Below are 12,217 nucleotides of genomic sequence, written 5' to 3'. Positions count from 1 at the left end.
CTTATTTATTTATTGTTTTTAACTTTTTTTTTTAATATAGCCATCTCTAGCTCTCTAGTCTTGCTCTTTTTTCCCCTTTCCTTTTCTTCTTTTCTCCCCCTCCCCTCTTTATGCTTTCTCATCTTGCTCTTGTTTCTTCCTACTCCTCATGCAAGTTATCATGTCTCTATCACACCCAGATGAGGTGTATTCCCACTTGAATAATATGTAATTATATATAATTGAATTAATGACCGTAGTGTCACATCCCATTCACACTTCTTGTTTTAACTCTTCAGACCAATGGACAGAGATTGATGGACTGTAAATGTTGGAGTGTTTAGAGAGGAAATCAGTGAACGAGGCACTGCCAGATGGTGCAAGTTTGTCTTCTACCTGTAAGACATATTTTTGAAAAGTGTCTGTGACCAAGCCCAAACGTTGTAGTAATAAAAATGGTTTTGCTTTGATTAAGTTAACAGACAGTCTTTTTGGGTGTTGCTAAACTGTTTATTTGAACTTTTTATTTGAACTAATTCCACGACCAAAGCGTGTCAAAGGTTTAAAACAAACAAACAAACAAACAAAAAAAACACAACAACAACCACCACCAAGTGCCATTTTCTCTGCAGAAACATGTCCCTTGAACTTTAATGAGCCCCAAGATTCAGCACAGAGAATCCCAGGCTCAGACAAGAATTATCAGAAAGTAATCTGTAAAGTAGTCATGCTTCCAAAAGGGCTCCATTTTCCATACAGACAGAGAAATGTATTTGTTCTTGGTCATGTCCCAGAGGAGAGATAATCTGTGCATAAACCGCATATACATTAGCAGGGACCTGTCCATTCTCTGTCACAACCTGCGCATGACCAGGACAGCAGCCAGAAGGATGCAGGCAGTCTGACCGGTAGGAGTGCCAAAGAAGGAACACATCACCCCCTGAGAGAGAGAGAAAAACAATATTATACTTGATCTCTGATCTTTGTTGGTCTCCACTCCTGGTTTATGGCAGCCTACGAGAGACCTTCCTTTAGTTTACACAGGAGGATAGATACCTATTGCTCTAAGTGGAGGAAATTTCTTGATTATTTGCTGCAAGTTTTGTGGTACTTTTGTGGAGAGGAAGGAACAATACTGCACCAATGGTCACGGTAACAATGTCAGTTTCATATTGAACCCGATATAGCCTCCCCCCTTTTAAATGTTATTTTATTAAATTTTTGTCAAAAGTTTGTGGACACTCGCCTGAAATGTTTCTCATGATCTTAAAAACCTTTTGATCTGAAGGTGTATGATTAAATGTTTGAAATTGGTGTTGAAGACAAAAATATAATTGTGCTGACATTCATTAGAAAAATAAATTTACAAACTTTTTTTTTTTTTTTTTTAAAACAGACGACTCTGAGGGAAATCAACCGCTAAGAGTCCAGCGTAGGTGTGAACTCCTTTAATACTGTTTAAAAAGCATCTCAGGGAAATTCCTCAAGAAATCGGTCGAGAAAACGCCAAGAATACATTTCTGGAAATTCTAGGCGAAAAGGACGTCTACTTTGACGATGCTAAAATACAAAGTTTAGATTTAGTTTGGATTTTTTCATCACAACATAATTCCCCATAGTTCCACTTGTGTTATTCCAGAGTTTTGTTGGCTATATTTCCCCACATTTTAGAATAATAAAGAATGTGTAAAATTTTTGTATGTACCATTATTATTTGCATTGATTTGTTCTACATTCTTGTCTGTAAGAATAAGAAAACCCAATAAAGAATAAATCATTGAAGAGAAAAAGAGAAAAAAAAAAAAAAAGTACTTGTTTAAATAATCTAGGTGGGATATTAGTATCCAATATAGTTAAACACCCATAATGTATGAGCTTAAGTGAATATGAAAGGTTGTCTTGCATGTCCCAATCAAAAAATAAGCAACGAGACACTTACCCAGCCTCCCTGTTCCCTAATCCAGTCAACCACATGTTCCCGCAGGTAGTCCAGAGTCCATTCGATGATGTTTTTGATGAGGTCTGTCATTTTCTGCTCGATAGCCTGAGATCGCGTGTGAACGAGAGACAGGTCGAAAAATGCAATGAGGATTCATGCAAATGTAAAGATAGCTAATAGAGGCAGATACAGGGATGGGGAGCTTTACAAAAGAAACAAGACTTCCCTCGGTTTCAAGTTAGAGTGGTGCCTGAAAGTTTGTATATAGTTTGTAGAAGTCACTATACATCTGCATAAATATGACATGAAACATAGTCAAAAGTCCTAACAGTACTGGTCACGCCAGATACTGAAAGCAAAGGTTCACATACTTTTGTCTCACAGATATGGGATGGATGTTGGATCATTTCTCTCAATAAATAAACGGCCAAGTATAATATTTTTGTCTCATTTGTTTAACTGGGTTCTCTTGGTCTACTTTGTGAAAATAGGATGAGGTTTTAGGTCGTATTTATGCAGACATGTCGAAGGTTCTACAGGGTTCACAAACTTTCAAGCACTACTGCGCACTGAGAGTAACTGGGCATGAAAAGGATAAAGAATCCTGTCTTGGAGACGGAAGGAAGGCTTTCATTAACGCCGAGTTAATTAGTGTCCTTGCCTTGATCACAAGTTGACCAGCTAGGTAGAACAGCAACACCACTCTGCCCCAGGAAAAAGTCCCATCCCTAAAAAGCTCATTCGCCACCCTCACAAACGTTTCTCTAGTTGGCTGCAGTGTTGAGCTGTCAAGGACTCTGAGAGTGAGAGAGCGAGAGAGAGAATATGGTACGAAAGTGGGATTTTCCTCCTTGTTCCATCGGACTCTGGCGCGCACACACGTGTAAATAATAAAAATAAAAAATATATAAGTTGTATATTTTAAAATAAATGACAGGAACATCCTCCATAATCACCTGTAATCTTAGGACAGCAATCACATACATATACATAACCTGATCGAGATGGTACGAGGCAGATCACCCACCATGAAGATCATAGTCTCCAGACCTCTTCCCACATACAGACGTGGAGCTGAAAAGTTCAGTAAACTTCTTGCTTTGAATGACTGGTTAGTTTCTTGGTGTAATTAACAAACAGATTCTGTTCATAACTGATCTCTCTTCTGTGAGCATCCTAGGTTGTTTCGTCCTGATGGCCTGCACCCCAGCAGCCTCGGAGTGGAACTGCTGTTAGACAACATCTCTAAGGCGCTACACACCAAGTGACTGCCTACCGTAAGTACATCTTCCTACAATAACAACGTTCATCATAAGCAATGTTCATTTAATAGTTCAACACTTGTAGTACATACAATAGAGACTGTGTCTGTTCCCTGAGCTATACAAATACATAGAAAATTTCAGAAAGTTTGTTTTAGTAACCTAATTAACAAACTTGGATCACACTAGATGCACATTCAGCACCTTTAATCTGAAGCTAGGACTATTAAACATTAGATCTCTTGCATCCAAGGCTCTTATTGTTAACGAAATCACTACTGATCAGGAATGTAATTTAATGTGTTTAACGGAAACTTGGATTAAACCAAACAGTACATAGCATTAAATGAAGCCAGTCCTCCTGGATACAGTTATATACACATCAACCTCGTTCAACTGGTAGAGGAGGTGGTGTTGGTCTCCTCCATAGTCAAAATCTAGGAGTCACAAAAACCTAGTCATAAATTTAATTCTTTTGAAATTCTTTATACCAGTATAACTTATGTAGCCACAAAAAAAAAAAAAAAAAAAAAAAAAGTCAATTCCTCCATTATTTACAGACCCCCAGGGCCATATACGGAATTTCTTAGTGAATCTGCAGACTCTCTCAAACCTGGCCGTTTCTGTAGATAAAGCATTAATCGTCTGTGATTTTAATATTCATTTTGATAACCCGGAAGACCCTCCGAGAACAGCAGTCGTGTCCATCTTAGATTCAGAAGGGATTAATCAGAACGTAATCGGACCTACTCATAATGGCGGTCACACTCTTGACCTCATACTAACATACGAATTAAATACAGAAAATATTGTAATTTTTACACAGTCTGAAGTTGTCTCAGACCATTATCTTACCTCGTTCATAATACATATTGATCATAATATTTCCACCTCGCCACCACGTAAAACGTATTCACATTAGCTACTGCACCGAGCTTCATAAACAACCTCCCAGAGACAATTAGATTTCGATCACCGTCTGATCCAATAGAACTCGATCAGGCGACCGAATGCTTAGAGTCAACGCTCCGCTACACACTAGATGGAGTGGCTCCACTCAAAAGAAAATTCATTAGAGAGTAAAAACTAGCACGCTGGTATAACGATAAGATGCGTACCTTAAAACAAAATTAGAACGTAAATGGAGTCAGACCAAATTGGTAGTATTTCAAACAGCATGGAAAGAGAGCCTGCTGAACTATTGAAAAATCTCTTAGCGATGCTAGAAAAGTCTCTCTCCACCTTAAATAGGAGATAAAAAACAATTCTAGATTTCTATTCAACACAGTAGCAAAATTATCTAGGAATAAAACCACTACAGAAAGAAGTGCTCAATCCTTACATAGCACTGAAGGTTTCATTAAATCTTTCATTGGTAAGATTGAAAATATTAGACGTGAAATTCAGGCTATTAAATTAAAACCTGACAGTATTATAACTAACCCTATAGAGGATAATATAGCAATATCTGATCAACGTTGAAAATGTTTTACTCCCCTTAGAGAGACCGAACTAGCTACATTAATCTCTTCAGCAAATTCGTCAACTTGCATACTAGATCCTGTACCTACAGGTTTCTTTAAACAGATTTGTCCTGGAGTAACTGAACCACTTTTAAATATAATCAATTCTTCCCTCAGCACTGGCCATGTACCTAAATCACTTAAATTAGCAGTTATTAAACCCCCCTTTCTAAGATCATCTCCAAGATCTTAGAAAAGGTTGTAGCACAGCAGTTATGCTCATACTTGCATAGGAACAACATTCATGAAATGCATCAGTCAGGATTTAGACCTCATCATAGCACAGAGACAGCGTTAGTTAAAGTAGTAAACGACCTACTACTGGCCTCTAATCAGGGTTGTGTCTCGCTGCTTGCGTTACTTGACCTTAGTGCAGCTTTTGATACTAGAGATCATACTATTCTCCTTGATAGATTAGAAAATGTTGGCATTAAGGGAACGGTCCTCTCCTGCCTCAGGTCTTATCTGACCGATCGTTATCGGTTCGTAGATGTAAATGGAGACGCATACCGAGGTTAAATTTGGTGTTCCACAAGGTTCTGTTTTAGGCCCACTACTTTATACATGCTACATCTAGGTCAAATTATTTGTAAACATGGAATTAGCTTCCACTGTTCTGCTGATGATACACAGTTGTACGTTTCAGCGAAGCCAGAGGACAGACAGCAGCTTAGTAAAGTTGAGGATTGTGTAAAGCACATTAGACGTTGGATGCTAACTAACTTCCTTTTACTTAATGCTGATAAGACAGAAGTACTTGTACTAGGACCACATGTAGCTAGAAGTAAGCTTTCTGATCACAGTTACTCTGGATGGTCTTTGTTTCATAATGTGCAGCAGTAAAAGACCTTGGTGTGATTGACTCCAGTCGATCATTTGATGCTCATGTAGATAATATTACTAGGATAGCCTTCCTTCATCTCAAATATTTCCAAGATAAGAAATACTGTGACTACATGATGCAGAAATATTAGTTCATGCATTGATTATAAGATACCATTAACCTATAAAGCACTAAATGGTCTCGCGCCACAGTATCCAAGTGACTTTTTGGTTTTCTATGATCCACCACGCCCACTTGGATCAAAAGATGCAGGCTATTTGACAGTACCTCGAATAGCGAAGGCTACAGCAGGGGGAAGAGCTTTCTCTTCTAGAGCCCACAGTTATGGAACAGTCTTCCAATTAGTGTTCAGGACTCAGACACAGTCTCAGCGTTTAAATCTAGGCTTAAAACATATTTGTTTCATGTGTGGCGAGAGAGAGGGAGAGAAAAGATTATTAGGACTGTGACAAGACTTTGTTTCGCTAAGCACAGTCCTAATAATCATCTTTTCTCTCCCTCTCTCGAGCCACACATGATTTTAGGGAGATAGTAGAGATCCTGATCCTTTCCGCTCTCCGAACCTGCCTGATCCGTTTTGGATGTCCTACCTGGATGGAGCCCTCATCTACTCCAAATCCGGATTGCTGGGACTACGGCTGCTTCTAAGGCCAAACAGACTTCATATAAATCCATAATGAACTTCTCACACTGTTTCTCTGGTTGCTCTCAAGGTTTCTTCCTCTTAACATCTTCAGGAGTTTTTCCTTGCCACCGGCTTGCTCAGTTGGGATAAATTCACACTTTTAATATCTGTATACCGTGTTGATATTTCTGTAATGCTGCTTTGAGACAACGTCTAGTGTAAAAAGGAACGATGAACGGAGCTCTTTACCAGGAGATTCTTAAGAATCTGCTGCCATCCACCAGGATGATAAAGATGAGACATGGGTGGACCTTCCAGCAGGACAACAATCCAAAGCACACAGCAAAGGAAAACTCAATTGGTTTGAGAGGAGAAAAAAAAAAGTTAGAATGGCCCAGTCAATCACCTGACTCGAATCAAATTGAACAAGATTTAAACACAATAAGTTTAGAATAATGGGCCAAAATCACACTTGAATACTGCGGCCCATTAATTTCTTCATACAAGAAGTGACTTGAAGCAGTCATTACAAAGCTTTCTCCCGAAGTATTAAATAAATTTCAGTTAGCGTGTACAATCATTTTTTTCCCCCCGCGTCATTCCTCTTTATTACACATAACTTCACTTAACATTGTGAATTCGTTAAATTGGTGGATTTCTTGAGTTTGTCTGGTGAAAACTGTATGTGAATAGCCTCTTTGGAAAAATATTTACTGCGAGAGAAAAAGTTGCCACGTTCAATAATTATTTCCCCCACTGCGCGCGCGCACACACACACACACACACACACACACACACACAGGTTGAACCGAACACATAAATATAAATTATAATTATATATAAACATAAGTGACGTCTGCCTGCTTCTTATTACTGACACAACAGGAAACTTGTTATTGAATGACGTATTTATCAACACAGAAATGCAAAACACTTTCATTATTTGGTTTCTGTTAGCTCAGACCAAGGTTTGTTTACTTTATGTCCAATGAACTGACTTCACCGCAGGGTGAATTTTATTTGTCGCCACTCAAAATTGTAATCTCACCTCTGTAGGTCTTCGTCGCCATCCAGCTGTTCTGCAATCTGCTGGAAGCATTGAGCAAGTTCTCTAACGGTGGGGTCGCTCGGCTCGCTCCCGCCCAGTACGGACCGCAATACATTGATCCCAACACGACGGAGTCGCTCGTAAATGAACCTGTGGGTCATAGAGAAAGAAGGGTCAGACTTGATGGAGGGATGAGGCAAAATATAATATAATAAAATCTAATAAAGGAAGACAGGATGGCGCCTCACTCCCTCAGCAGCACAGCTCCTAATTCAAGTACTGAATCATTGCTGGTGCCTGAAAGAGAAAAGAAAAAAAAAAATGTCACAGCTCAGGCCATTGTCTGTTAGAACTCGGTTTAATCTCATACGAGAAACCAGACAGAGCTGATATTTAGGGACATGGTTACAATTCAGCCCATGTGTTACTCATCTCTCACCAAACACGACAGGGAGGAAACATAAAAAGGCATACAGCGACGTGAAGTTTCAGTTTATACTTCGCAGCCCAGACGTAGAACAAGAGCTGAAGAGTTCGCGCTGGTATGCGCTGCGAGTCATCGCTCAACGCCATGAACTGTCGATGACAGGATGAGGCACAGGATCACGGCACTCTCACCGACAATAATCTGTTGACGGCAGTACAATAACATTTCCCACTGTTGAGCGCGTTGCCACCTACATATTTTTTGATTCTGTACGTGATTGTGAAAGAAGGCCCACAGGTTGAAGATGAGGCTGCTGGCTTGTTTGGAGAGAAACAACGACAAACAATGACTCAGCAAAGTAAGTTAAATCGAAATTGCACAACATGCTCACATGACCTATATATGAATTATGTGTAATGTAGAGGATTTTACTTTATGTTCTAAATAGGAGACAGGACATTATTATTTATACAAGACTACACTTCCTACATGAGCAACACTAATTCAAGTAAACCCTGACTAACCCGTGGAGCTAAACAATCAGAGATTATATCCCTCCGTCAGGAAAATCACGAGCAGCTCATACTTCATTTCCCGGAGGCTGTTAAGATGTTGCCTGTTTATTAAACATTAGCGAGTGTGAACGCGGGTCTTTGTTGACGCTCACACTGACAGCGAGCTGATGTAACGTGTATGGAAAATAGTCCATGAATTTAATGTGCAGAATTACACAAAAAGGAGATGTGTACCTGGTGTGGCTGTCTGTGCGAGTGCTTTTCCTTTCAATTGTCATATCATTGGTTTGTGTGGTTTCTTGATTTGGCTCCTCCTCTGCCTATGTGTCTTCATGGAAGAGGTAGGATTTTATTCAGTTCTGATTAATCTTTTCATCTTTATTTAAGTCATTTATTAGTGTTATTTTATTTGTGTGTGATTATTTTTGTTTTATACGGAGCCCCCTAGTGCCAGGTTTATAAATAAATAAATAAATAAATAAAATTAAAAAAAAAAAAAGAGAGAGGGAGAACCGAGTGCAATCCGTTCCCTCAGTTTTGCAAACGGCGCGCGACCCGTGTTAAAGGTGGGTTTATATCGGACATTCGCTGTACATTCTTAGCTATGCTAACTAGCCTGCTAGCCGACATGAGGTTCACAAAGCTTCCGTATCCCTTTTATATCGGCAAAAAAAATAAAATAAAATATATAAGACGATTCAAATACACGAGTGTTTTGCTAGACATCTTGAATACTGCGTTGAACATCATTGGTTAAATTAGTCTTACCCGGATCTTCTCCTGATCGTGCTGCTGCCATGTTTGTATGAAAAGTTGTTACACCGGACTCCCGCCTTGAGGGACTCAAAAAACGGCGGGAAGAAGGACGTAACCGGAAGTACACACTCATCTACATCTGGGTTTTTTTAAAATTATTATTAAATTGTTAGTTTAATTATTAAATAGAGTGGTATGTTATTAATACAGCATTAGAGAAGCGGAAAATCATAAATATGATTTTGTTATTTTATTTTATGCAAACTAATGGTTCCTATGTGTCCCTAGTGGTAATTTGTTCCCTTCTACTGGTGGCATGTTATGTCTAGAGGATACCATTAAGGACCAGTAATGATAAGCCGATAGTTTGTAATGGTAGTTTTGTAATAGTCTGATATAACATTTAGTAGCAGTATGTCTTCAGTCCTTTGGCACTTGTATAATACAGCTATTAATAAATGTCTCTCTTGTGCATATGCATTCTCCAAGAAGAAGCCATCAGTATATTATCAGTAATATAAACTCCGCTTTGCGCCAGGCCACATCACACCAAATGGTTGTTGATTATCTTCCTGTAACAGCTTGTAAGTAATAAAATATGACAGACATGTTATAGGTTTCAAACTCAAGGGTTTCTGTAATATTTCTGTAGCTGTTTACCTGTGCTGCATTTTAACAAACACATAAATCTAGTTTTGGGAAATTAAACCATAATCCATTCTAACTATCTCTCAATTCAGATAAATCCTGACCTCTGCTGGTGAATGACGGTCAGTAAAACTCCTGGCAAAAAATTACTGAATAAAACACTTGGAGGATGCTCACCCAGCTTTTGTATTCTTCATTTCTTTCTTTCTTTCTTTCTTTCTTTATTTACAAATAAACAAATCACAGACATGACACGGCCTGAAATTATGTCCCAGCCCTGTCATGTAGTGAGAAATAATGATTGTCATCACTGCTCATAATCACACCTCAATACAAGATTACTTGTCAAATAAATGAACATGAAACATTCATTTGAGTTGGAAATGAATGTTACATGTCCAGGCTGCTTTATCTTCTCTGAGCAGTAATCTGTAACTACTGTGAAATCTGACTTGGTTCCAGTATGTATATTTCATGCTGCATGAATCCAAATTGAATTATGCCTCATTCTCATCTTTGTTCTTTCTTCCTTTTCTTTTTTTCAGAGTGAGTGTGAGAGATGAGGAGCTGTTTCAGGAACACAGTCTGACTTCTTTTCATTTCAGTTATCCAAATGTAAACTGATTACAGTTTAATGTTCATTGAAAACTACAGTAAACTACCTTGTAACTTAAACCTTAAACGATTTTTCTGCCCAAAACAAATAATATGATACTTCTTTGAAGGATTATGCTGTTATACTCATTAGAGAAGACTTACACAATCTGATCCTTTGTTGAACCACTTGGATGCATGGTCATTCAGCATTACAGAAGTGTTTAATATTAAAATAATATATTTTTAATTAATTTCAAATATAAAACTAATTAATTAGATAGAAAGCAAATGTACATTGTATATTAAATTATAACATCAGGACTAGAAATGATTACAGAGCAAAATAAGACTTACAACATTATCATATTCATTCAGACAGTGTCATTTCTGTACATTATCCAAATATTAGATATAAAAATAGTTTTTTGTTTGTTTGTTTGTTTTTGTTGCATTTATCAGCTGTACTGAGTTTAATCAATAGGCTGAACTGCTATTAATTGCAGTAAAGCAGTTCAAAGTGTTTTTGAAATTATCCTTAAATAAAATATTCCAATTGTATGTATATTACTACTAGATGTTATTAAATTAATTAGCTGATAGTTTCCTAATTTGCACACAGCATTTAAAAAATGTTTTTATCAAAAGTTTTTCATTATTTATTAAATTCATTATTTTTAACAGAATTTTTTCCTGTAATAATAATAGTAATAATAATAATAATAATAATTATTATTATTATTATTATTATTATTTAGGTGGGTTTTTTTTTTTTTTACATTTTCCTCTCGTACACTTTTGTATTTTTGCACATTCTTGTCATATTGACACTGCTGTTTTAATTGTATTTCTTCTATCTACATTATCAACATAATATCATGCTGCTATAACACTTCAATTTCCCTATGAGAGATTAATAAACATTTATCTTGTTTTATTTTAGTTATTATTTTAAAATGCTCCGTGAATACATTTCCTTCATGAAATTAACAGCTATTAGCTTTTCAACTCTAGAGCCACTGATTAGTCAGTTTTAATATTCAGGTGTTGTTGTTGGGGTATTAAACACTTCAAGTCTCTGATCTTTATGCAAATGTTATTTGTGTTAATATTATCTTTATCTCTTATTTAAAACACCTTCTTTTCTGAGGCAGCACATCACCTTCTTAACTTCATCCTTTTTGTTGTTATTGGTGGGACGCTGTTTTATTAATGCTACACCCCAGGAATAGTGTAGAACACACACGTAGTCATGTTGTCATGTGTCACTCCACCATTACCAGAACAGGAATCATCTGCACTTGGGAAATGACCAATAGTTCTGGGTTGGAACAACCGACATATGCCACATGATAGCCATTAAAAAGAGCCATAGCTTTCAAACTACACCAGGCCCAATTTGAGCTCTAATTCTGGCTAAAATGTTTTCATCTATGGCTTCAGATCAGACATTGTAGTAACAGATCAGAATGGTTGTGCACACTGAGTTGGTAAGAAAATACTCTCATTCCATCTTATGGGAAAGTTAAAGACAGTATGAAAGATAAAATGAAACTATGAAAGTATTAAAGACAGTATGAAAGATAAAATCCCTGTTTTTGTTGTAACTGTTGAAACGCTGTCCTCACTGCACCACCATACTGATACGAAAGAGCTCACCAACCCTGTTCCTGGAGATCTACTATCTGCAGGTTTCATCTTCAACCAAAATATAACACACACACACACACACAGATATATATATATATATATATATATATATATATATAGGTGTTTTAACTACCCGTGTACAGCCCCATACAGGAGCCTCCATATCGCTCTGCTGCTGTTCCACATTAACCCATATTTAACCCAAGTGGAGCCTCCTGTTTCCCTACACACTACATCATATCCTATGTCAGTACTCAGATTAATTAGGATTAATTAGGATTGTTTTAAACAGATTATTCATTCACTTGTAGTGTCTTGCCTTAAGAGCTGTGCAAATCAATAAATCAATTATATTATATATACATATATTTATTGATGAATAAATTTAGTTAATTAATATGTCAAAC

At 37.3% G+C, this 12,217-nt stretch overlaps 1 protein-coding gene across 2 annotated transcripts; it reads right to left on the bottom strand.

The window, feature by feature from the left end:
- Window positions 1–467: 467 nt before the first annotated feature.
- LOC128602137 (apoptosis regulator BAX-like) lies at window positions 468–9,011 on the bottom strand. Of its 2 annotated transcripts, none has more exons than XM_053615721.1 (6): window positions 8,931–9,011; window positions 7,469–7,517; window positions 7,221–7,370; window positions 2,580–2,784; window positions 1,919–2,023; window positions 468–919 (listed from the first exon to the last, which is right to left on the bottom strand). In XM_053615721.1, the coding sequence occupies exons 1-6, from the start codon at window positions 8,959–8,961 to the stop codon at window positions 833–835; spliced, it is 627 nt and encodes a 208-aa protein (XP_053471696.1). In that variant the 5' UTR covers window positions 8,962–9,011; the 3' UTR covers window positions 468–832. The 2 variants fall into 2 exon arrangements, with proteins under 2 accessions (XP_053471696.1, XP_053471704.1); XM_053615729.1 differs by having other exon boundaries at window positions 2,580–2,715.
- Window positions 9,012–12,217: the final 3,206 nt, after the last annotated feature.

This window comes from Ictalurus furcatus, chromosome 2 (genome assembly GCF_023375685.1).
Source record: "Ictalurus furcatus strain D&B chromosome 2, Billie_1.0, whole genome shotgun sequence".
NCBI classification, from domain to species: domain Eukaryota; kingdom Metazoa; phylum Chordata; class Actinopteri; order Siluriformes; family Ictaluridae; genus Ictalurus; species Ictalurus furcatus.
The sequence above is the reverse complement of the archived record's forward strand: the minus strand, read 5'-3'. Positions and strand labels throughout refer to the sequence as shown.

Excerpts from the sequence above, each read along its gene's own strand:
- LOC128602137 (XM_053615721.1), bottom strand. The coding sequence starts at position 8,961 with ATGGCAGCAGCACGATCAGGAGAAGATCCGG. Across the intron at positions 2,785-7,220 it reads GGCGACGAAGACCTACAGAG|AGTCCGATGGAACAAGGAGG; the intron begins GTGAGATTACAA and ends TGTGCGCGCCAG. Across the intron at positions 920-1,918 it reads TTAGGGAACAGGGAGGCTGG|GGGGTGATGTGTTCCTTCTT; the intron begins GTAAGTGTCTCG and ends TCTCTCTCTCAG.